This window comes from Apiospora kogelbergensis, assembly GCF_038363985.1.
Source record: "Apiospora kogelbergensis strain CBS 113332 chromosome Unknown utg000006l_segment0_segment0, whole genome shotgun sequence".
In the NCBI taxonomy this organism is placed as follows: Eukaryota; Fungi; Ascomycota; class Sordariomycetes; order Amphisphaeriales; family Apiosporaceae; genus Apiospora; species Apiospora kogelbergensis.
Window position 1 is genome coordinate 1,224,084 of NW_027117423.1, and position 23,530 is coordinate 1,247,613.

Sequence of the window (23,530 nt, forward strand, 5' to 3'; positions counted from 1 at the left end):
CCATATTTTCGGGCCGCATTTGATCTATGAGGGTCTTATGAGAATCTGTAAGCTATGGCTCGCGTGGGCCTAGACGTCTGAGTTGAATAGGCGGTGCTGCCCGGGGAAACAGGTGGCTCTATACCGGTAAGGTTAGATGCAGGATAAAAGCTATCCGGTATCCTCTCTGAGTGCTGCAGTGTCATGCATCAATGAAATCTCCAAACTTAAAAGAGTTCGCTATTGCAGTTCTATCAACTATACGAAGCTTAAAAACCCTATTCTCCTCGTCCGACTATCCTTACTTCACTCGGTGCCCATTTTGATTCAACTGTCTACTCATTATTATCACTATGATCGAATAACTGCACAAGCTACGATGGCTGCAGCTGTTGCCCCGATTAATTTCGAGACGGAGATTGCGTATCTCAAAGACCCAGAACGTGTGGTTTCGGATGAAGTGGTTGGAGATGCAAGTCTCCGTGAGCCTCACAAGAAGATTGTCTATGACATGCGGCCTGCACGAGACGAGTTCGAATTAGACATACACGGGTTCCAGATCCTGGACATACCTCTCAAAGAGCGCAACGACAAAGACATAAGCGAAGTTACCACCAAGTACTTCAAGGAGGTCGAAGAGCTGCTGAAAGACAAGCTGGGCGCCAAGCATGTGTACTGCTTCGCCCCCGTCTTGCGCCCTCTCGACCTCGCCGACAAACCCATACCAAACACACAGAAGACGATCCCGCGGCCTCACCTGGACTTCGGGCCAGCCTCCGCGGCTGAGTGGTGGAAGTGGTTCACTGATCCTGGTCTGCAACAGGGAGTGCCGGCTTGGCTGGAGTCGATCGGGGTAGACTGGAATCAACCTCCGCGCTACTCGATTCTAGGGTAAGTCTGAGTGTTTCCGAGGCGGCTTGAACCTTATCTCTAAACACGTAAGCTTGACTCTGTTCGGACATGTTGGCTAACAACAGACGGTTTCATCCGTACTCTTTAACTTTTAGTCTATGGCGACCTCTCTACAAAGCCGTCGAGCGAGACCCCCTCTGCGTGTCGGATTGGAAGACGGTGCCGGACGAGGACTATGTCATTCTCCAGCCCAACAAGCGCAAGACCTACGACGGCGAGTGGTCCGTCATGAAGCACGGTCAGAAGGAAGGGATTGATCACAAATGGTGGTATCTATCGGCTCACCGCCCGGACGAGCTGCTCGTGTTCAAACACCACGATTCGCATATGGACCAGGGGGTGGCCTGGCGCTGCGGCCACGGAGCTTTCCCCATGTCCGGAACTGACCATTTGCCAGACCGGGAGAGTCTGGAGATCAGGGCCTTTTGCATTTATTGAGCTAGTGAAGCGGTGGTATCAAGACGTGAAAGTTTGTTGAGTCATTAGAGGAATATCACAATGCGAGGAGTTTTGCTTGAACCCGTGAGCTTTATTGCAAACCACTACCGCACTGACCGTAAGGGAGTATTGTGATTGCACGCATTCTTTACCAACACGCATAAGCCGAATCCAATGATGTTGGTCACTAAGCTGCTCTCCCTCTGCCTCTTTGCACCGGTCGCCTTAGCCTCCTTGCAGGGTCCGTTTCGCTTCAGCCAGTTGACGACACACGCTCAGCAAGCACCCCCACCTGGCTTCAACCATACTTTCCAGCAGCGTTACTGGTTTGACTTGTCTAGATACCGGGCCGGTAGCCCTGTCCTCTTCGTAGATGCAGCCGACAAGCCCGGCGAGACGGCTGTACAGGCCGTAAAACATGGCATCGTTGAACACATCGCAGATGCCGTGAGCGCCGCCATCGTTATCCTCGAGCAACGGTATTATGGCCAATCCTATGTGACTCCCAACCTGACAGTGGCCAATCTACAGTTTCTCAACACGGAGGAGGCCCTGGCAGATATTGCCTACTTCTCTTCCAATTTCCCCTACGAAGCCCACGCTGGATTGAACTCGTCCATACGCCCAGGTGGAACGCCATGGATCGCATACGGCTCCTGGGTTTCCGGCTCTAAAGCCGCCTTCATGCGAAAGCTGTACCCCGATAACATATGGGGCGCGATCGCTTCCTCGGCCCCTTTGATGGCCGTGGAGAATGTCTGGCAGTATCTGGAAGCCATACGACTGCGCGCCGACCCGCTGTGTGTCCAGGTCATCACTACCGTCGTCGGCGAAGTAGACGACGAGATTGAGCAGGCGGGCTTCGACGAACATGGCGAGATCATCATGACCCCGATGCTGTTGTACTACCGTGATTTGTTCAACCTGACCCGCGAGAATACTGTCCGCGACTTCATGAACCAGGTTGCCACTCCTTTGGGGCTCTGGCAAAGGCGGTCGTGGGATCCGTCGCAGGAGGACCACTCAGCTTGGGAGTACTTTTGCAACAACCTTACTTGGAGCATCGCACTATCGGATCCGGATTCTTTCAGTCAAGGGTCTTCTCCCGTAATGGAACCAGAACAATACTCGCAGTTCAAAAGACAGTCCATCTCGAATTATGCACATTATATTCGTCACTACCTCGCTGTTGGCCACCAAACGAACCCATCGCAGACTAGCGGGAGCCTGCATACACACAGCCACGATCCAGTGTCTATAAAGGGCGAGATTCGTCGCAACCGAACCGAGTCACAGAAGACGGACCTGGGTCAAGTGTGGCGCCTCTGGTATTGGCAAGCTTGCACAGAGGTAAGGATACTCCAAAGTCTTAGTCGTCACCACAGCTACTGAATTCTTCACAGTGGGGATACTTCTCAACAGCAGAACCCGCACCTTTACCAGCTATGCTATCGCGGTCGCTTAATCGGTATTACCTTACCGAAGTCTGCCGATTCGCATTCGATTTTCGTAAGGCATCCCATATATTAGGACCCATGAAAATCATACACTTGGAAAGACAGACAGCTGATATTACCCCTTTTGCCTGCAGCGGACGACTACCGTGTGCCGGTCGAGCGCATCAACAAGTATGGTAACGTTACCATAGCGTCGCCTCGGCTACTCTTTGTCAATGGAGAACTAGATCCCTGGCTAGATGTCACTTCCCATTCTCCGCTCGCAGGTGACTTGCGGGAAAATACCGGTGATGGACTCTTGCTACGTAGCCACGGGTACGGTAGCGAAAGGTCAGCATTGCCACGACTGGAAGATGAACCAACTGAAATAATGCTGGCTCATCAGAAGGAAATTGATATTGTTAAGTCCTGGGTGGCCAAATGGAAAGGGTCTGCCCAGTTCAATGAATTGTAGGGTGGGCTGCAAAACGAATATAGAATATGTGCTCAAGCACAAATACTGAGTGAAACGAGACCTATTCACTCCTGTCACCCTTATGCAAGAGGTGTATGCTACAAGAGAAACTTACTCGCGATGTTGCGTTATTTCCATAGTGACCGATAGCGGATTGTCATCCCATCTTAAGGTGGCTTCCTACCTCCCTGAGGTTGGCATATACTTTACCTTCACATTTTTATATTACAACGCTTCTAGGCTTCTTTCAAGTGAATTAAATTTCCACCTCGCTCGGTAACATGGCTCGAGCAAAGGAATCATTGGAGTTGAGTGGCGCATTGACTGGGTTTAAGTCTTTTGACGTCACCCCCATTATCGGAACCGAGTTTGTCGACGCAAATCTGAAAGACTGGCTCGAATCTCCAAACTCCGAACAGCTTCTACACGACTTGGCCATTACTGGTTGGTTACATTGTCCCCAATGGCCATGCTCAAATGATTGTTGGCTAAGCGTGGAAGCGAAACAGTATCTCGCCGTGGCGTGGTCTTCTTCAGGAAACAAGATGGACTCACGGATGAGATGCAGAAAACGATCGTGCAGAGACTCGGGATCCTCGCGGGGAAGCCTGCCACGTCTTCTCTACATCGCCACGCCGTCAAGATTGCTGGCCAAGATGATGAGGAGATCCTTTTGATTAACTCGGAAGAGAACAAAAAGATCCTCGGGGGACCATTTATGACCCTTCGTTCCAGCTGCGCCAGAGCTGCCGCCCCCTCTGGCATTGCGACATTAGCTACGAGCCGGTGCCCAGCGACTATTGTCTCTTACGTCTTACTGAGGTGCCCGAGTCTGGAGGAGGTATGCAGACACCCAATCAAGGCTATAGGAGCCATTTCGATATTCGACATTTGAAACCTAAATCATTTGCGCTACAGATACTCTTTGGGCTTCTGGATATGAGCTCTACGATCGTCTATCGAAACCTCTCCAATCTCTGCTCGAGACACTGTCAGCCACGCACCAAGAACTGCGAAAGCGAGACGAGACGGACCCCCGCTTCCAGATCCCGCGAGGCAGCCCCGAGAACGTCGGCACCAATCTCAACCCCGTCCACCCGCTCATCCGTACGCACCCGGTCACGCGGTGGAAGAGCGTCTACGGTATTGGCCTCCACATCAAGCACATCAACAACGTCACGCCCGAGGAGAGCGACTGGCTGATGGAACGACTATCCCGGCTGCTGGTGGAGAACCACGATCTCCAGGTACGGTTTCGTTGGAACAACCGGAATGACGTCGGTAAGTCACTAATTGCTCCGATCACTCTCAGCATCCGAAACTCGTATATTTTCCCGAGATCCATTTCTAACAACTTTTCCATGAATGACTAGCTATATGGGACAACCGCTGCACGTATCATGCAGCGACCTACGACCACGACGGATACGGAGTCCGCGAAGGGTGCCGGGTATGCGGGGTAGGGGAGAAGCCGTTCTTTGACCCCAAGAGTCAGGGCCGTAGGGTAGCTTTGGCGGCAGAAAAAGATAGATGAAAATGGCCTGGGCTTTGAGGAAGGTGTGGAATAGTGGTATTTGAGACGAATCGCGAAGAGATGGTTCTAGACTTCAGAGTATAGACGAATTAGTGTTTCTACATCTGTATAAGTATGGGTCATGGACAATCGGTCCGCAGCCCCTAATGCAGAACTTGAGTCGCTGCGCCAATAACTACGTTACTAAAATAGAGTTTCGCTTTATTATCAGTTGCATGAAGGGAGGCGTTGAATCACGCATGATGGAAGATGAATAGCGCCGTTTGCTAGCGTGAAGCAGAGAAGTCCCCTTTGAGGATCGTTGGCTACCATGAAAACGTGTAGTAAGAATCTAGAGACACCGAAGGAATGCGACGGCGTCAAGAAGCAATTCGTCATGTCGTTTCCGGGGTCCAATCCCACGAAGCCACTGGGAGGGCTACCACAGCTTGACCCCTTACCGGATGATATTGATATCTTCACATTTTATCAACGGGTATTCTGCACCAGCAGTAAGCAGGCTGAAGATAAAAATACCAGCAGCGTAAACTGGTGGTACCATGGGTTTGTCACTATCCAAGGTGATGGGGCGCCGCCCATGCTGATGCTGGAAGCGCACAACCTCGTCTCCTGCCGGCTGCGAGAGACCAACAGCGACGGCGAGCTCAAGATTGACTGGGTCATTCTGGTGCAGTTCGACGATGTTTACTCAGACGAGTCGTCGACTTCGATACACAACCCACTGACCGGCCACACAGCAGAGACCCCTGTCCCCTTTTTGTAGGTCGTCGGCCCCTTGCCCCATCGAACACGGATGCTACAATACTAACTGAGGCTTACTCACAAGTCATCCGCCTGGGACTTTCACAGCCCGAAGAAAGAGCAAATCGGAACTTTCTCTCTTGATTGAGCGTCCGGGCATACCGTCGTATCAAGGCCAAATCGTGGCCGGCGTGATGCCAAATGACCGTGGCCGCGTGTGTCTGATCCAGACACAACCACAGCAGACCAGCAGCAGCGACGGCACCAACACGTACACACAGCTGACCTTGATGTTTACCGTGTCTCTATCGGAGGCGCGGGGCGACCGGAATACCACCGTGGGCTTGCCGGGGCGCGGGGTGTTCTGGGGCTTTCAACACGGCCCGCTCAACACGCTTTTTGGATTCGATGAGGGCACCTACGGCGAGTTCCGCACCCAGGGAAAGCTAGTCAAGGGAGAAACGGGCGAGGCGGTTGTGCCGCGGCTGTGGTCGAGGTACAAGACGGACTTCCCGGGCTTCTTTGATGACGAAGGGGCATTGAGTCCGGATTGGGACGGCTTGTTCTCGGGTAGACTCAAGGGTGATGGGTTGAATAAGAGGGTCTTGCGGCTCGATGAGATTGGATAGACAGACAAATCATGAGTAGTCTAGCAACATTATGCTATAAACACTCTATTTGTCTCTCGCCCTTTCAGAATTGAGTATGTCAAGTTCTGCTTCTGACAGCTTCTCTCATCGATACTTGTGCGGCCAGGCATCTACGCGGAAGAGGCCGAAGGCTTAATTAGTTTAGAGTTCATGATTGCATTTCATGTCATACACCCGCATCTGAGTATGCGCATTCATACGAAGCTAAAGTATATTGAGGGGGGTGCTGCATACTCTATGCAAATATATTTTAATGAACACCTCTTTTTGGATTGTCAAGAAGAACACGAGACCTTGGCAAGCAAGGTAATACAATACTCTTTTCTCTCACCTGATTTCACTCAAGTACAGAGATCGTTGCGTCGCGGGAAAATGTTCTACACCATGAATATCGTCACCCCTGCCGAGGGCAAAAAGGATAGAGTAAGCATCCCGTCAAACCAAACTCATATACTGCCCAAAACGATCTACTCATCACTAATAACATAACGGAACAGGTGCAAGAGTTGCTGAGCCACTTGGTATCGGAGGTGGAGAAAAATGAGCCTGAAGCACTCGCGTTCTACGCCTCCTGGGTCGCCGACGTCGGTGTGTTCTATGTCATCGAGTTGTATGCAAAACCCGTGGAAAGACGCGAAGAAGTGAGAATTGGCAGGAAGACTGATGAAAGTGAAAAGGTTTGCCAATGAAGCCGCCCAAGAAAGTCATCGCCAGCAGTCTTACACGGCGGAGCTACGTCGCATATGCCGGGAAGAGCACAACCTGGCCAAGAAGGTGGAAGTTCAGGTATTGTCGAAATTCGCAGGGTTCAGCAGATAATTAGAGCGCATGGATGTTACGCTGATCTCGTAGACGAGATAGCGGGTGTTGATGGTACATTATCGCTGTATTTTTGTAATGGAGCACCAAATCATACGAAAAACCCCGAGTATCGTGAGTTTGGTCAACGGACGTGTGTGAGCGTGAAAAGTTTCCGCGGCGAAAGCTCATCTGGTTCTCTCCACCTGGTGGGCCATCCAGCGAAGGATTCATTCCACCGCCCCGTCACGGCGCAGGCTCCGGGGTCTGTATTTGGCATATACGGACGCCAAGTAACCGCGCCTATTCCAACTAGACCAGGTACGTGCTGGCCGTTCTGCAAGGTCCCTTTCAAAAAGATCCGTCAAAACTATTTATACATCCATGATCCCAAAGCTTAAGCTGCCCCCTGATCCCCATCAGGGACGATCAGCGCGCGCGCCAATTGCTCCGAGGGCTGTGGTGGTTCCAAGAGTCTCACATAATTGGCCGGATTGGGCATTGGCTCATCGGCACTGCTTACTTCATTTCGAGAACCAAGCAACCCGCTGTGCCGCGATGCCGGGTGGATCGCATGTCTTTTGCTGGTGCCTGGGCTGTAAAGTTCACGATAAAAGGAGCATCCGCCAGTTCCATGACAGAAGCATCTCAGCTGGAATAACCGTACCGTTTGATAGTAGCTCATACACATCGTTCCTCTAATTGCAGTAATTATGTCTCGTCCTCAAGTTCACACATCGCTCGGCAGACTTGCCTTTGTGGCTTTCGCCATACTGTCCAGCCCTGCGGCGGCAGTCTGCACCAAATGGGAAACAATCGACACGTCCCAGGAATCCACGACCCAAGACTTCTCCACTCCTGGCCACTTGACAGATCTCGAATGGCTAGCCTGCCCCCATGACTCCCAGTCACCGTGCAGTTTTGCCTCGAAAGCCTACCACATCACCGCCCAGCCCGACGTGAGGAGCGGCGGGCGGGAGGGCGGCAGCGTACTGATGGGCAGCCTGCGGCCCGAGGAGACGACCGCCATCCTCAAGTTAGCCCAGCACGCCTACAACGAGGCCATGAACGCGGACAAGTACCACCCGCGGGAGAGTGTCGAGTTCAAGAGTCTAGACGCCACCGTCGACCCCTTCATACATAGTGTTACCGAGGCGCCTCCCGGCCTGCAGACGGTGCCCCCGGGCAAGAACGTGACGCTCGAGTGGCACTCTTTCTACCGCTACGCCACGGGCGTACTAGGCGGCTGCACCAACACGACGCTCAATGGCCTCCGGGTCACCGCCGGCGCACCATACACCACGACGGACACAAGGACGTACAAAGAGAGCATCGCAGGAGCGTGGACAAGGTCCATAACCGAATTTGAATAGAAGAGTGGAGCTACTCCCAGAGGAGAGGACTCTGTCTATTTAGCTGATAGCAATCATTCAATAATGCCCAACCTGAACGAACAAATCATTTCATTATCATCACGAATCTGTGCTCTTCTTCCAGGCCCCTGGGTCGCCTATCACGGGTTTCAACAGCTCTGGCAGTATCGCAGCCGCGTCGCCGACAAAGACCCAGTCCTGATCTGGCCGCAAGCCCTTGGCGTCGCCCGCATCCATGTTGATGGTGGCAATCCGCGCTCCCTTCTTGCGCGCCTTTTCCGCGTACCCAGCGGCGGGCCAGACCTTGCTCGACGTGCCAATGACGAGACACAAGTCGATCGGCTCGGTGTCCTCGGCAAAGAGGGCATCAGCCTCCAGCGCCGTGCTTTCCGCCAGCGCCTCGCCAAACCAGACGACGCTGGGTCGGAGGATGTTGGCTTGGCACTTGGGGCACTGCGGTAAGTCGTCTTTGCTCAATCCGGACGACAACCTGATGTCAGACATGGGAGGAGGGCGTGCGCCAGGCTCTTGCTCGCCTCCCGCAGCGGCAGCGGCTTTCAGAGGTGCAAGGTCAACCGCCGACGGTCCCTTATCGTCGTATTTGTCCCCGAGGATCTGGGCGTTCTTGCGCGCGAGTCCCGCGAGCAGGATCGGGTTTGCCTTGGGCCTATTGTCCGGGTCGATGTGGCCCAGGGTCAAGGTCTCGTCCTTGATAGTATCGAGTGCCGGCGTCAAGGGGTTCTCGTAATTGCCGCGCTCGGTGTAGCCGCAGCCGACGGCGTCGACGCACCGCAGGTCAAACAAGTTGCCGTGCAGCTGCTTGAGCTGGGCCTCCGGGTGGCCGGCGCGGGGGCTCAGGTTGTCGACGTTCTGGGTCAGCGTCACGAAGCCCGGGGCGACGTGGCGTGCCAGCTCGGCGAGCGCGTAGTGAGCGGCGTTGGGCTGGGCCTTGAGCGCCTCGCGCCGCCGATAGCTGTAGAACTGCCAGACGAGGCCCGGGTCGTGGCGGAACCCGGCGGGCGTCGCTACTTGCATCACGTCTTGGCCCCGCCAGAGGCCGTTGGTGCCGCGGAAGGTGGCCAGGCCGGACGATGCGGATATCCCGGCGCCCAGCACGGCGACGATGCGTTTGGACTGCTTCAGCACATTGTGAAAGTCGGCCAGTTTCGCGGGGTCGATGTTTGGTGGGGTAGGTAAGGACATGATTGACAATTCCTCACTGGCAAATTCTAGGCCAAAGTTTCGTTTAAGAAATCAGAAAAAGGAGATCATGAAACAGAGTAGTCTCCAACATTTACGAATCGACTCCTGTCAAATATCTACATGATATTCTCAGATGCGGTCATGCTTCTGCCTAAAGTTCGGGGCACCGCGCCCCTACTGGAGCGTTCTCAGGCCTTTGGCCCCACCGGTCAGCCCCCTAAATGGACCCCAGAGCAGCCAACAGCTTCCTTCCCATGCACCATTAGCATTGATAATCCTCCCGAGTTCCTCATCCAGATGTACCATGTTAAGCTCACAATGGGTATTCTGAGAAAGTTCGGAGCTGGTATGCAGGCAACCCATCTAAATGTAGGGTTATACTGCTTGAGGATCTCCTTCTCCGCCTCAGTATTCTGCCGCCCCATGATTTTATTCCGGGTCGGTTACCTGCCCAACTATTATAATTACTCCAGATGCCTCTCGATGGCCTTGATGCCCACATCTACCCATTCATGCTCCTGCTTGGTTCTATAGCACAACTCTAGTCTATCCTATAAGCAGCGAGCGGCAATCGCCGAGCTCATGGTCTCGCTACTAAGCAACGTCATGTAGAGCGAGGATACTTGGACGATAATGGCACTTTTGTTGAAGTCTTGAGCGATGGCCCTGGTAGCAGCGTTCCGGGCTTTGGCATTACCCGAAAATCCCTTAGATGTTCCGCGGAATAGGTTGCGATAGAATTAATCTAGGAGGACGACGAAAGCGACACTAGACCCGGGACTGGAAGTATTCCAATCGTCCAGCTTATCTTGGCGGGCTTTAATAACCAGATGACCGAGCTCTGCCTTGATCTGGGCGTCGAGTCCCTCTGGCAAAGTAGTGTCTGGAGGAGAACGGTTTGAAAACTGGATGCAGGAGTCTAATTCGGACGAGGCTCGTATTGCGCAAATGATTACACACAAGCTTGAGCATTGTGAATCAATAGTTAGTAGGTGCGTTGTAAGGCAAGAACGTAGGTATATCTACACGTGGCGCTATTTCCAGCTCTCTCTACGAAAGAAGGAGGCCTCACACTGCCTACAAGGGGCTTATCAATATGACTTTGTTCACCCGCTGGTGTGGTCCGGCCCAGATGAGACAAAGGTTGTTCAGGGTTTGGCTACCCCTCAGTCTCTTAGCTGTGATATTTCCTTATCTTAACACCTTCGCATGCTTTCGCCTTTCCCATTCCGATCGGCGGGTATTGGGCTTGTCAGCGAGTATGTGAATGATGCGATGTACGGCTTGGAGGGTCTTTGCGGCTTATCACGCGGCACTTGGCATATCGCTTTACTATTATGGAAAAGCTTCCTATATCGCATCCGACCTGCGTTGTTGCCGCCCCTTGTATCACGCAGCATTGCTCGTCTTCGGCAACAACATCTTCTTTCAAACCCGCAGCAGTAGATGATGGCGTACAAGACGTGGGACTGGTGAGGCAGAGTCAAGATTGGTCAGACTATCAGCGATGGGCCAAAACCATAGAACATATTGTTTTGACACAGGCAATTCAGGATGAGATACAAAATGATACATCAAATTAAGTGAGTCTTGAAGCATCCACTGATATACCGAGCCTTTGTAAGCAACCTTGACTGCGTCCTGTCTACGCCGAGTCGATGTGCATGCATATACTGACCTTCGATCCTGGAGACTGGTAGACACACTGGCATCACCAGAATCTTGGCCCCGTGACTTTTCTATCTTTATAACCTATGAGATGGAATGCTCTTAACTGATGTAAACGTAGCAATAACCTAGTCGATCGGTAAAATGCTGCCAGAATCAGAGTTATAGGCACCTCCTCTGCGGCCTTCATGTTTTATTTCTTTCCAGTTTTATCTTTCAGTTCAATATCGCACTGTCAGGTCAACAAAAACTAAATCCTAATATATAATAATTAGCATGAAACTGCTCAACTTTCTGGATCGCCTAGTTGAACAGTGTTGCGCAGTGGATCAGCAGTATCGCTTACAGTCTCTTTATCTTTCACTAAGTTTGCTACCATTTATGAGCTTCTGCGTAATTACATAGCAAAGGTGAATATGGAATGCCCGGTGGCTGAGAAGTTGCCTTACAAGAAGCCATGGCACTTGACAAAGTAGCATTCCGAGACATCGGCGGACGTTGGGTGACAGCTTGACATCAAACCGGGAAAAGAAATAACAAGACATCAGTGGAAAAATAGGACTTGTCAGCGAGAATTTACCTCCTTATGTCTCAGGAATCTTAGCTTAGCGTCCATGGGACCCAAAAAATAAGAGACACGGTCTTTATATTCTATGGATGGTATGTAGACTTCACTTTTCACCCTGGGGCTGATACCTGACTTGAACGTTGTCTCTCCTTAAAGTACCTCTGTTTCCATACACCAGCGAGCATGCCCGACTCAATAGTAGTGGATGTACATTCGATGCCATATCAGCCTAAAGGATGTATCCTAGAAATGTGGCTGATGTTGTCTCAGGATGAACCTGGGAAACGTACTTGATCTCGAGTTTTGAAGTGAGCAAAAGTATATTTGATACAATCTGCCTTCTGTGTAATCCTACAAACGACCATAAGTAGTAACATAGAAGCTGGAATATCAAAGCGCGTCCTTCTTGTACTTATAATATGCTCACTACTCCATCAGTCAAACGCTCTTGATGAATCTTCCGCCTTTGTCGGGCTGATTTCGAATCAAACCGAGTTCATATGAGAGGCATCAAATTGAAGAAAGAAACAAATAGATAGTAAAAGTTTGTACGAAAGAAGAAGAAAAGAGGAATGGAAAACAGCAAAGCCCCCGACACACCACCATCACCCTCACCGACATCCACTGATTTCGCCAGGTGTCAGCCCCTTGTCGGCATAGACGTGGTATGTATTCGACCGTAACTGTGGCGGATCACTCAATTAGAAACCTAGGAAGACATGCATGACCATCAAAGAGACGGTGAGAGTAGTACTTCTAGTTTGTAGTCACGGCCATGCTTCCGGCCTAGAAGATCCTTGAGCTTTCTTCCATCTACCGTGGAGCCTGCCAGAATCTGCACGGGCACTCCGCCAGCCGAACTGGCAGCGGATTCTGTATGGGAGGACCGGCGGCCCCTTGAGAACCTTGAGAAAGGAAAATGCATGTGTAACAAAATGCAATGGACTTTCTTGCTTTCAGCTGGGAAGGATTCTTTTGTTATTCCTTTCTGGGAGTGTGCTAGCTGAGAAGAATACCTGGTGGCAAGGAGTGCAAGTCAGCCCGACCGGGGTATCTTTGGGGGCATGGCGAGAGGTGGAGCTTTATCTGATTCACTATGTGTGGAAAGTAATCATGAGTACATGTATCTAGATGATGGTGTAGCACTGAGGGGTAACAACCCAGCCTTGCCGGAAGCCACATCGCCCAATGAGGATGGTGTAAGATATGATGGCTTGATCATCTCCAGACAGGTGATCTTGCGGGGTTTTCGCTCCAATAGATTGCAGTTGATTACATGGATGAAATCAGGCTGCGTGAAACTGCCCTCGTAATTAAGGGGGAGGGGGTTGGGGTGTAGGGGGCGTAATTGTGCATGGCTTCATTGAATTACTTGCATGATGTCAGCAAGGATAAGAAGTGCTCACTCGATAGTAGCTGAGTCCCAAAATGCTACCCCAACTCGGCTTCGGCTTTGGCCGAGGGGGGGATAGATCATTTCTAATGCAATGTCAAGGGCTTTCGGTGTATATTCGCAGAAATCGGTCAGCTTCAATCAAAATTTCACCGGAGGCTGTGTGAAGGCTTACCAGCGCTGCCTCTGTTATTTCTTTTTTCACGGTTTGCGGCGAATCAGTCTGTCTACAAGTCATCATCTCAGATGATGGAGCTATTTCCCTTTTTAATATTTGTAGGGGTCACTCGCCTTAATATTGTACCGCCTTCCTCTCATTGAGTTTTCCAATGTCCAGTAATCTCCTGAGGATATCGTATAGCACTCGATACGAGTTTTTACCTTCTTCAAAACATGTCTCAAGAGACAGGCGAGCGTCATCCAATCTGTCTTTGCAGTGAAGATATCTGTCAGTGCGCCATTGGGGTTCTACGCGATAACAGACTGCAGGCTTTGCTCCTCGCATCCCAGGAAGACGTCAGCAACGGACGCCTGCGTTTTTTCCCGCGCGAATCAGTTGTCCGAGAAATAAGCCCGGCATTCATATACAAAGTGCTCCAAAAGTTTGCTGGTACTGGAGATAATATTACAGCAGACGTGCAGGAGGCGACCAATCGTGTTATCCCACGTGGATCTTGCTACTGCAGAAAGAGTCTATGCACTAGGAACCGAGTCATTTTCGCTTCATTGCTGTTTGCAGGGTTGCACGACATTCTCGTCCATTTCTTCGATGCGGCTCCTTCTAAGAGTTGCGACAGTTCGTTATGGAAATTGAGTCAAGAGAACATAGAGTTTGGCGACGATGATACGATATTCCGACGTATCCAGGATCTAGAAGCCGCCCAGAAACAGTTGTTTCTTTACTGGAGGCACCAGCTACAAGCTATGTGCTTTTTGAAGACGGAAGATGAGAACGAAATCAAGAAGCTGGGCCCAGAAGATGGTGTCGAGGATAGCATGTGCCTGCCTTGGACCTCGGTAGAGAGGCCAGGTATCAGGCTACCAGCTACAGCCTCGACTGGGACTCTCATTATCGATATGAGCTCAGCCAAAGTCGAGAAGGCTTGCATTCAACAGAGTCACCACACATTGGTAGGTAGAAATATCCCCCACTTCACGTTTCCATTCGCCTAGTATATTTACTCATTGGGACTCAGGACCTACCGACCAATTGTGTCGCTCTCAAAATGTTCAAAGTCTCTGATCTGAGGCTTTCAAAAAAGGATTTCGATCACGAACTCATGATCAATAACAAATTACCCCGTGGCGATCGCATTGTTGCTCTTCTAGCTGCTTTTCAGTACAGGGGCACTCTGTACTTGATGTTCCCTTGGGCAGAACTAGGCGACCTACGAGCTATCTGGCAAGGGTACAGTTCTCAGCCTCCCAAGGTAACCGGGCAACAGATCCGCCACGCAGAGTGGTACACACCCGAGTGGCTTCTAGAAGAATGCCTTGGAATAGCGAGCGCTGTTGCGGAAATCCACGGTCTTGGGGAATCGGCGCAAAGAAACCCATGTGTCTTTCATACAGACATTAAACCGGATAATATTTTGGTATACCGCGACCGAAATCGAGTTTTTCTTAAGCTTGCCGATTTTGGACACTCTTTGTGGTGACTCAAGAGTCTCCTGATATCCTGGGGGCACCTATGTTGAATGCGATGTCGTATCGAGCACCAGAATATGACGTCCAAGACACTGTTACGATCAAGTATGATGTATGGTCCCTTGGGTGTGTGTTTCTGGAATTCATCACATGGGCCCTGAAGGGCTGTAACGGGGTTATTGAGTTTTCAGACAAGCGAATTCGCGAAGAGAAGGATCCCAGGGCAAATTTTGAGAGTCTTTCCGAGGACACATTCTTCAAGAGGGTGGCCGGACGTCGAGGTCATCTCTCATGGCCGAAGATTTTCGATGTCGACATGGAAAGCCTAGACGGCAGCTTTACGAGGCAACGCAAATTTGGCCTTCCGAAAGTCAACCGGCGTATTGTGACACAAATTCGAGAGCCAGTTTCCACTGTGAGTTGCTCTCTATGCCTGTCTTCTCTTATATTTCTCCTTCTTTTCGATTTTCTCGCCCAGCACCTCACATGCGCAACACGGCTGACAGATGCTTTTTCCATGTAGCACCTCCAGGAGTTGAGCAGCACTCTTTCTTCAGAAGATGGAATTCAGCAGTTGCTGGGGGTCATAAAGGATCATATGCTTGTTATAGATCCAAAGAAACGAGCATCGTCTGGCGAAGTGCAAAGAATGGTCTCAAATATGATTAAGAAACCTCGGGCTAGAAGTCAACATGATTAATAAATGTCGAAGGTGTATATTCAGAGCTTTTGGTTGTGATATTGGGCAATACAATTGTGATTCTAAGCTATATGCTGTTCCTTGATCTAACCCGTTTCAGTCCCCTTTGGCAGCGTCCTCCATTCTCCTTTTCTTCCGTTCGAGCTCGGCCTCGTTGAAGCGAGTCTCAATCTTGTTTCTGTGTTTCTAGTGTCAGTTAGCTCAAGTTCTTGCAATGCAGATATATGATATACTAACCTCCTCGAAGAGTGGATCGTCGCTCTTCAGCTTCAATTCGAGTCTGCCGGCGGTCTTCTTTTGGTTGGATATTGATGTCAGAAATGACCTGAAATGGTTCATGACTTATCTACCTACTTTGATAACAAAATGAGCCGGTTTCAGGTGTGCTTCATTAACAAGATATTTGCGTAATAGTTCGTCTTTCAAGTATCCTTGAGTGAAAACCCAAGTAATGTTGAAATCAACTTGGTCTTGAGCCATGTTGCTTAATCGAAGGAGATCCTGCACCCAGTTCGAAAATCGGTTGCCTCGATGCATGGGTGGAATTTGCCAAAGCAGGTGGCCTTGACTACCGTAGTGATGGTGTTTCTTTATATCGAGAGGTATCTCAGCCTTGTCAGGATTGTTTAGGCAGCGAGTGTTTTCAGCGACGATTTTACACTTATCAAGCGGGCTGTGTTTATGTGTGTATCTCACTCTCTGTGTGGTGGCAGTACCACTGCTTTCGGCACTTCACGTTATGTTGCAGAAGCTGAGGCTCACACCGAGGGCTTATCATGGAGATAGAGACCAATAAGAGTTGACTGGTTGTTCGGTAAAGATTTAGATGGGGAGAGGTGTGGATGCCAAAAGTGTTGCACTCGCGAAGGTCGTAAGCCGGATGAAAGAAAAACTTATTATGAAGCTATGCCGCACAGCCTGCCAATGAGATAAATACCGCAAGCCTTAATCTGTCGGGCGCAGTAATAGTAGGCTGTACAATAGGGGGTTGGCATTTGGGTGTCATTGGTCGCCAAGCTCAGCCTGCTTTCTGCACATTGCCACAGACGTGGCACTCTTGATTCTGCCCGGGGTAGCAGTGGGCGAGTTTCGCTAAGGGGGGGTCAAGCTGATGTCCCCCTCTTCACGCACCCTTCTCTAGAAGGGGTTCAAGTTTCCGACGTCTTACAATGGGAAGAAACAGAACTGAGGATTGAATACGGTTTCCCGTCATCAACAAGACAATTTCACAGTTGGGGATCAGCTTGATGCTAGACTAGGAGAACACAGCTTGCTCGTTCGAAATGGACTGGCTTCTCCCTGCAAACCACTTCACGGATAGCGACGTGGACTGCTTCACGTTTGCACCGACCCCCACATTTATGGTCAGGGTTGTGGAAATTCACATCGACGACGAGGTATATGCTCTCATGGTCTGAACCGGATTGTTCTATTTGGGGGCCGTTTGTTACTAACACTACAACTCAGGACAACCCCAAATGTGATTCTAAGGAAATCACAAGCGAAGAGGAGTATCGTAGTTGGGTGAATAATGTATGCTATTTCCTTCTTACTTGAAAAGAAACGCGACTGACGTGACTTTGTCTTCCAAGTGCCGGTCGTCGACTGATGCGGGTTCTCCAACTATCCAGCTCGCGATACATAGGAGGCTGCCCTCACAGCTCGCTTCCTCGGTACCTTATGGAGAGGAGACCCTGAAAGTCTCTTGTAGAGGCCTCTTCCAGCACAGGTCGCTAACTTCGACGATGCCCAGAGTGTCTCACGCTGTCTTCAATAAGCGTTCAGCCATCTGGAAGGGCCAGGAGGCACTAGGGTCATCCATGGGTATGTAAAACTCGCAACGCATGGATTTCTTTACTACTCTAATGATCCAATTAGTCTACAACTGCAGATCGGACAATATATGCCAGACCAAGAACGAGGATGACATCCTCATGAGTGTTACCTCTTTCCCATACATACCACTTACCCGCGGCATCATGTATGGTTGCACTGATGCAATCATGGACGACGTGCTACTATACCTCCGGCTACTCAAAGACCAGGCATTTCATCCACTCATGCTTCCCATGGTATTCGTGGAGGTCGAACGGAGAAGATTGATTGACTCGCTACGTGGCGAGATGTCCATTCTGAACCAAAGACTTTTGGACATAAAAGGTCGACTCAGCAGCCCCCCAGCACCGCCGGAAGACCTACCCGAGAAAGACGAAGCAACTGACAAAATGTTGGAAAAGGACTGCGAAGCCGCACAACTCTGGTCAAAGGTCAGTGAGCTGAAGAACGGCGTACAGAGTCTTACCATCATCCTTGAATCCATATCAACGCACTCTCGAAGCTTTCTACCGGATACCGAGGCGGATTTAAGCCATTCCGCACGGCTCAGGTACACACACAACACGGAGAAGTTCCAGGCACGCCTGGAAGAGATAATGATAGAACTAAAGAGCGAGGTAGAGAAATGTGACAGCGTCCTGGGCGGCATGTCACTGGCTACACAAATGGTGAGCGCGGTTTTGAAATACACGTCATCGAATGATATCCTCTAACACAGGTCTTACAGGAATGGAATTACCATTCAAGGCGCGACGCCAAAGCGAATATCATCATCGCCCATGCTTCAAAACGGGACAGTAGCCAAATGCGATACATCTCCCTTCTGGGCATGGTCTTCCTCCCGGGCACCTTTTTAGCGGTATGAATCTCTCACGCCTGAGTAACCGGCATCAGAGCCCATAAATGATGCTAACCAAATAGCAATAGACATTGTTTTCGATGTCGTTCTTCAATTGGATCCCCGACGGAAGCCCGCAAGTTATATCCCCTTGGATCGGCCTCTACTGCGGATCGGCCGCGATGCTGACTCTATTGACGCTCTGGCGATGGAAGCGATATGTTGCCGACCAGGAAAGGAACGCTGGCAATGCTATCAAAAAAGCATTGGAGAGCGATACTGATTCTTTCGGTTCTAATGTGTAGCCTGACTACGAGGCTGTTCTTGCGTTTAGTTATCCAGGCGTTGGTTTGCAACAAGGGGACTTTCATGACTTACGATGGGACGATTCACAAATTGCCGAGTTCTCTTCTTGTGGAATTACTACGTTCGGTGTTTTTGTTCAATCTATTTATAAATTTCGCAGCTCGTACCCCTGGATTCGAGCAAGCATTCAATCGGAATCGGGGTCTAGACCGGGATGACCCCTGATTGTCCGATCTCGATTGGGTTGGCCCTTGTGGATACCGTAGAGACTCTCGTCGACGTTGGCGAGAGTGCGACTCCTTACTAAGCCTCTCGCGGCATCACGGCAATCTTTCTGGAGTCCTGCAGCGATCCCTCCGATCAAATACACCGCAATGGCACCAAGAAGGAATAATAGGCAAATTGTCTGCTCTTTAAATAACTCAAGCCCACCTCGAGCGCTCGGCCGACGCAGGTACCCGTCAGGGGTCGACCGACAGCCCGCGGTTTTAGGTGCTCACTTCGCTTAACCCGGGATTCTTCCTTCAGGCACACCAATCACGCCAAGTCAAAGCCGGAAAGGATATAAAACTCCGAACAATTTCCTAACATGAGATGCCACCACCACACCACACCACCACATTCGGCGACGGCACGAACCGGGGGGCTAAACACTTCGGGCCAATGCTTGAAAAACCTCCACAGGATTTCATGAGCTGAACACCACGATTTCTGGAAATGGCCATCGTGTTCTAGCTTATCGATGGATGCTTGGCCAATCAGTTAAGGGGCCATGCAATGCACAAAGGATTCAACATAAGCAGCCACAGTTACAGATAGAGTAAATGCACCTTGTAAAGGGAGATGCTTGTGGTGGCAAATGGACTCCGCGAAGTATCAGTATAGGATCTCGAGGGGGCCATGTTTGGCTTCCACCATTTATATAAGTGAATGCCATTTTCCTGATATTCGTCTTTGTCAACACAATAAGGCTCTTCAGTTGCGTCCAAGTCACTCTTTCCATCCGAAACATTTCACTCCTTTTCTGTTTTATATTCAAAACACACTTTCATTAACATTCAAACGTTGCCCATCATGGTTTCCTTCGGTGGCAGCTCGTCTCTCCTTCTCCTCGCCCTCTCGCTCTTCTCCACCACCGCCACCGCGGCTACCAACCGCGGCCTCGCCCTCGGCATCGAGCCGCTGGCCGAGGCGGACCTGAAGAAGCTGACGAACGCGCCCACCACCATCAAGTGGTACTACACCTGGAACATGTACCCGAACAAGGTCCTCGAGAAGCGGAATGACATCAAGTTCTTCCCCTCGTCAACCCTGACCAGGCCAACGCGAAGCTCGGCGACGCTCTGAAGAACCTGCGCGCCAAGTCAGACCACCTCCTGACCTTCAACGAGCCCGACATGGGCAAGGACCGCGGCGGCAACCCCATCGACCCGGGCCGCGCCGCGCAGCTGTACATCGACCACATCATGCCGCTCCAAGAGAAGGGGTGGAAGATCTCGCACCCCGTGGTCTCGGGCTCGCCGGACGGCCTGGCGTGGCTCAAGAAGTTCAGGGATGCGTGCAAAGCCAAGAAGCCCGGAAAGGGCTGCGCCGCCGACTTCGTCTCGGTGCACTGGTACGGCAACATGGACGGCCTCAAGAACCACATGAACGCTCTCCGCGACTTCTACCAGCCCACTGCCAACAATATGAAATTCTACGTCACCGAGCTCGCCTACCCGCAGGTCGACGAGGCCAAGAACCTTCAGCTGATCAAGGACGCCAGCAAGTACTTCGACAGCCTCAACTGGGTCGAAGGCTACGCCTGGTTCGGCTCCTTCCGTCAGAAGGACGCCAACGGCTGGACCAAGGGTGGCGTTGCCCTCATGAAGGACAACGGTGACTTGACCAGCGTTGGCAAGTTCTACGTCAACAAATAAACAACAGCTGGGATAGCAATGGGGCTTCTCTTAGCCCTATGACTACCCGGGAATGATAGATATGGGGGAGACTGTGTTTTCTTTTATCTGCTTCTTAGTTCTCTCTCCTATTGTACAGAATATTTACCTCTTTGCACATATCCATCTATCGGGCTGTGGCAGACACTATGAATCTGTAAATAGTAGCCACACGATATATACATATCTGAGCCCTGTTATCAAGAAGGAGGAAGAGGACTCGTCGAGATACTATTTCAATACGATACCCATTATTTTCCAAATTATGGTTATGTGTAATGTTAAAGCCTTTTGTTGGCCTGCCCAGATCTTTTATCCTCTTACTTGAACCCAGTTTACTGTCAGCGGCTGTGGGCTGACCGCACATACGAGTCTAGATTTGAGAAGTGGCACCTTGGCCTGCCCATAAACCTGTCGGAACCCCTTTATTGGTCCAAGTCACCTTCTCCCAAAATCTCTAGGTTTATTTATGCCAGGTAATTAAATATCTACCCGCCTTTCCCTTAGTTCCCGTACGTTCAACCAGAACAAAGCCAGTTACTCACTGTTCAGACCGAGGCAGCTTCCTCGCTGCAAATTGTCTCAAAAATTAGGTCACATCGGTCCCAAATAATCTTAACAAGATGATCAGGAATACCTACCTCACGCAACCGCAAACAGATATAGGAGTCCAATCCATTCTTCCAACCAACCTCCCAAGAGGTGGCAATAGCGATAGTAATGTGGGTTTTATTGTCGAGGCCATTCCATCGGAGCTCATAATGGCCGCGGTAGTGAGGATTAGGGGCTGTGATTTGATTTGAGTCAGACTCACTTTTCTCATGTATCTCCACCGACAGTGTTTCAAACAGGTCTTCGCTATCTTCTTCTTCATAGCTCCTGACATCTTTTGACCAGTGCGCAATTGCTGATTTGCGGAGATACTCTTTGACATAGGCAGATAGTCCCTCGCCCCATGAAGATTGGATCTGTTCACGCTGGGCAGCGGTGAGAGCATCGATAACGGAGCTCATGGTGAGAATAGATTATTTGGAAGAGGAGGTAATGATGTTGTTGTTTGACGTGTGTGCGTGTGAGAGGAGATGGATGTGGTGGTTGCGAAAGTTGAGATCCGCGAGTGAGTCTTTATGTATTCATGGATTCTACGTAAAACAAAGGCTTTGTTTATTGGGCCTTGAAAACAATAGCTAAATAAGATCTTTCAACTTAAGGCTCAAGTTTACGATTTTTGTGACAATAGGGAAATACTAGAACATGTGATTTGTCTGCGACAAGACACTACCATGCCCTGGGTATGTCCCATTGAGACACCGAGTTAGTGTATATAACTTACTTATCTTGCCATGTGGCATACGGCGAGAGTGAAAGATCGTTGAGTATACGACGGTGAGTTTTAGCAAGTTCAGCTTCTTTTTATGACAACTAGAACTTGAGCAGACAAATATGTACAAAGCTGCCTAAAGTTCCAAAGTAAGGGATTCTCCATTCTTCAGTGGTTGGAAACATTGTCAAGTCCAATGCTGATGTTGAGTGCCACAATGGAAGCAAGCACGAGAATTGAGCTCGTTCGATCGATAAGTCGTTTCACTGCCAGCTAGATGGAGGACCCGCCCAATCCTCGTCACCCACTACCCGAAACTCCACGCCCTCGCCAAAGTAGCCGGCGTTCTGCCATGCTTCCATGGTGGTGCTGTCGTACGGACCTTGCTTCGGTGCCCCATCTCTGCCGTCCACCCACCTGTACTCCCACATCTTCTTCGTTTCATCTTCCTCAACCACTGTCGCCCGTCTCGGTTCCACCCAGGGTTCTTGCGTCTCGCGGCTCCATTCTCGGACCAGGAGTTCCCGTTCCCTGTCGTAGATGTCTGGTCGGTCTCTGCTCAGCAGCTTGTCTGCCGCGTCTGTGATGGCATCGATCGCCTCCTTGATCCGCACCTGTTCCGGATCTTCCTTCTCCGCCGCATCCACGTCCATGGCCTCAGGCTTCAGCTTCTTTTGCTTCCACTTGGGCACCTTCTTGACTTTAGCCTGACCGCGACCCAGCCGCGCGAGAGCTTCGAGGGCAGTTTCTCCTAGCTCAAGTTTCAGGATGAGCGACTTGAGTAGGTCTGATGTCAGGATGTCTCTGTCCTCTTTGCGCTTTTGCTTCAGCTCGGCTTCGCGCTTCTCGTGCGCCTCGGCCGCCTTCTTCATCTCCTTTTTGCTGAGACCCTCGAGCCAGCGGTCATGTTGGGCGTCGCGGTCCGCGGCATTGCGCACGAAGTTGCCGGACTCATCGAAGCGTCCCTCTTCTTCTTCGGCGCGGAGGTTGAAGGCCTCCACCTTGGGGGCATGTCGCTTCAGTCCTCCCGCGCCTACCTCCTCGTCCACGTCTTCTTCTTGTATCGCGAGCGCAATCTCCTCCTCGTCTTCGTCGTCCGATTCCTCGCCGTCCAGCCGTATTTGGGCCGTGTCGCGTGACCGCATATCTTGGCCCTCGATGTCAGCGCCGTCGAGGAAGCGCACCTCTTTGCTTTTTTTAGTTGTCGTGTCATCAACCCGGTCTTCGTTCTCGTCCTCGTCGGCTTCAGCGAACATGTCGTCCAGGTCCTCGTCCTTGTCCTTCTCGGCCTTTTTTGACTCAGGCTTGGCGCCGAACTCCTCGCGGTCGGAGTCGGAATCGTAGCCGTCGATGTTGACAGCGCTGCGCTTGGTCGCGGCACTGCCGCGGATCACTTCGGCATCGGCCTCGAGAAACTCGTCGGCGTCCTCTTCTTCGTCGCCGCCTACTGCGAGCGCCGAGGGATTGCGCATGTCGAACTTGACTTTTTTGGAGCCAGGTTCGGCGGCGGCGTCTTCTTCAGCATGGTGAGCACGCGCGAATTGCTCGCCGGCGCGCTTGGGCCGGGCAGCACCGTATCTTGAAGACATGGTCGGCGCGGTATGATGTGAATGGAAATCCTATTTGGAAACAGAAACAAAAACAAAGATTGTCGTCACCATTGGGTGGATTGACTGGCTTGTCGATCTGGGATCCCAAGCGTCTGTCTAGGCACTGGAGCTTGGGGCAATAGCTTTATTTAGTGGGGTTCTTTCACGGCGGTACAAGAAGCTTCCTG

The 23,530-nt window shown here is 50.9% G+C and overlaps 15 protein-coding genes across 15 annotated transcripts; 10 read left to right on the forward strand and 5 right to left on the reverse strand.

The window, feature by feature from the left end:
* Positions 1 to 358: 358 nt before the first annotated feature.
* PG998_009222 (uncharacterized protein) lies at positions 359 to 1,329 on the forward strand (the record flags this gene model as incomplete). Its single annotated transcript, XM_066876038.1, has 2 exons — positions 359 to 870; positions 987 to 1,329. 2 exons carry the CDS (start codon positions 359 to 361, stop codon positions 1,327 to 1,329), a joined length of 855 nt encoding a protein of 284 aa, XP_066728194.1.
* Positions 1,330 to 1,506: 177 nt separating this feature from the next.
* PG998_009223 (peptidase S28) lies at positions 1,507 to 3,240 on the forward strand (the record flags this gene model as incomplete). Its single annotated transcript, XM_066876039.1, has 3 exons — positions 1,507 to 2,679; positions 2,733 to 2,838; positions 2,888 to 3,240. 3 exons carry the CDS (start codon positions 1,507 to 1,509, stop codon positions 3,238 to 3,240), a joined length of 1,632 nt encoding a protein of 543 aa, XP_066728195.1.
* A 281-nt stretch (positions 3,241 to 3,521) lies between these two features.
* On the forward strand, positions 3,522 to 4,774 carry PG998_009224 (uncharacterized protein; the record flags this gene model as incomplete). Its single annotated transcript, XM_066876040.1, has 4 exons — positions 3,522 to 3,684; positions 3,750 to 4,070; positions 4,159 to 4,521; positions 4,614 to 4,774. 4 exons carry the CDS (start codon positions 3,522 to 3,524, stop codon positions 4,772 to 4,774), a joined length of 1,008 nt encoding a protein of 335 aa, XP_066728196.1.
* Positions 4,775 to 5,084: 310 nt separating this feature from the next.
* On the forward strand, positions 5,085 to 5,537 carry PG998_009225 (uncharacterized protein; the record flags this gene model as incomplete). Its single annotated transcript, XM_066876041.1, has 1 exon — positions 5,085 to 5,537. One exon carries the CDS (start codon positions 5,085 to 5,087, stop codon positions 5,535 to 5,537), a length of 453 nt encoding a protein of 150 aa, XP_066728197.1.
* Positions 5,538 to 5,709: 172 nt separating this feature from the next.
* Positions 5,710 to 6,144, forward strand: PG998_009226 (uncharacterized protein; the record flags this gene model as incomplete). Its single annotated transcript, XM_066876042.1, has 1 exon — positions 5,710 to 6,144. One exon carries the CDS (start codon positions 5,710 to 5,712, stop codon positions 6,142 to 6,144), a length of 435 nt encoding a protein of 144 aa, XP_066728198.1.
* Positions 6,145 to 6,537: 393 nt separating this feature from the next.
* PG998_009227 (uncharacterized protein) lies at positions 6,538 to 6,984 on the forward strand (the record flags this gene model as incomplete). Its single annotated transcript, XM_066876043.1, has 3 exons — positions 6,538 to 6,588; positions 6,663 to 6,806; positions 6,883 to 6,984. 3 exons carry the CDS (start codon positions 6,538 to 6,540, stop codon positions 6,982 to 6,984), a joined length of 297 nt encoding a protein of 98 aa, XP_066728199.1.
* Positions 6,985 to 7,676: 692 nt separating this feature from the next.
* Positions 7,677 to 8,336, forward strand: PG998_009228 (uncharacterized protein; the record flags this gene model as incomplete). Its single annotated transcript, XM_066876044.1, has 1 exon — positions 7,677 to 8,336. The coding sequence occupies one exon, from the start codon at positions 7,677 to 7,679 to the stop codon at positions 8,334 to 8,336; it is 660 nt and encodes a 219-aa protein (XP_066728200.1).
* Positions 8,337 to 8,435: 99 nt separating this feature from the next.
* PG998_009229 (uncharacterized protein) lies at positions 8,436 to 9,539 on the reverse strand (the record flags this gene model as incomplete). The annotated part of the gene is made up of 1 exon (XM_066876045.1): positions 8,436 to 9,539. One exon carries the CDS (start codon positions 9,537 to 9,539, stop codon positions 8,436 to 8,438), a length of 1,104 nt encoding a protein of 367 aa, XP_066728201.1.
* A 551-nt stretch (positions 9,540 to 10,090) lies between these two features.
* On the reverse strand, positions 10,091 to 10,444 carry PG998_009230 (uncharacterized protein; the record flags this gene model as incomplete). The annotated part of the gene is made up of 2 exons (XM_066876046.1): positions 10,091 to 10,246; positions 10,295 to 10,444. Coding segments are annotated over 2 exons (306 nt in total), but the record flags the coding sequence as incomplete, so codon positions are not given.
* Positions 10,445 to 13,561: 3,117 nt separating this feature from the next.
* PG998_009231 (uncharacterized protein) lies at positions 13,562 to 15,515 on the forward strand (the record flags this gene model as incomplete). Its single annotated transcript, XM_066876047.1, has 4 exons — positions 13,562 to 14,299; positions 14,365 to 14,695; positions 14,833 to 15,230; positions 15,339 to 15,515. The coding sequence occupies 4 exons, from the start codon at positions 13,562 to 13,564 to the stop codon at positions 15,513 to 15,515; spliced, it is 1,644 nt and encodes a 547-aa protein (XP_066728203.1).
* A 96-nt stretch (positions 15,516 to 15,611) lies between these two features.
* Positions 15,612 to 15,995, reverse strand: PG998_009232 (uncharacterized protein; the record flags this gene model as incomplete). The annotated part of the gene is made up of 3 exons (XM_066876048.1): positions 15,612 to 15,701; positions 15,753 to 15,809; positions 15,870 to 15,995. 3 exons carry the CDS (start codon positions 15,993 to 15,995, stop codon positions 15,612 to 15,614), a joined length of 273 nt encoding a protein of 90 aa, XP_066728204.1.
* A 1,364-nt stretch (positions 15,996 to 17,359) lies between these two features.
* Positions 17,360 to 18,494, forward strand: PG998_009233 (uncharacterized protein; the record flags this gene model as incomplete). The annotated part of the gene is made up of 3 exons (XM_066876049.1): positions 17,360 to 18,019; positions 18,079 to 18,210; positions 18,279 to 18,494. 3 exons carry the CDS (start codon positions 17,360 to 17,362, stop codon positions 18,492 to 18,494), a joined length of 1,008 nt encoding a protein of 335 aa, XP_066728205.1.
* Positions 18,495 to 19,569: 1,075 nt separating this feature from the next.
* Positions 19,570 to 20,414, forward strand: PG998_009234 (uncharacterized protein; the record flags this gene model as incomplete). Its single annotated transcript, XM_066876050.1, has 2 exons — positions 19,570 to 19,761; positions 19,815 to 20,414. 2 exons carry the CDS (start codon positions 19,570 to 19,572, stop codon positions 20,412 to 20,414), a joined length of 792 nt encoding a protein of 263 aa, XP_066728206.1.
* Positions 20,415 to 20,980: 566 nt separating this feature from the next.
* Positions 20,981 to 21,445, reverse strand: PG998_009235 (uncharacterized protein; the record flags this gene model as incomplete). The annotated part of the gene is made up of 1 exon (XM_066876051.1): positions 20,981 to 21,445. One exon carries the CDS (start codon positions 21,443 to 21,445, stop codon positions 20,981 to 20,983), a length of 465 nt encoding a protein of 154 aa, XP_066728207.1.
* Positions 21,446 to 22,016: 571 nt separating this feature from the next.
* PG998_009236 (lin1 family protein) lies at positions 22,017 to 23,342 on the reverse strand (the record flags this gene model as incomplete). Its single annotated transcript, XM_066876052.1, has 1 exon — positions 22,017 to 23,342. One exon carries the CDS (start codon positions 23,340 to 23,342, stop codon positions 22,017 to 22,019), a length of 1,326 nt encoding a protein of 441 aa, XP_066728208.1.
* Between the last annotated feature and the right edge of the window lie 188 nt (positions 23,343 to 23,530).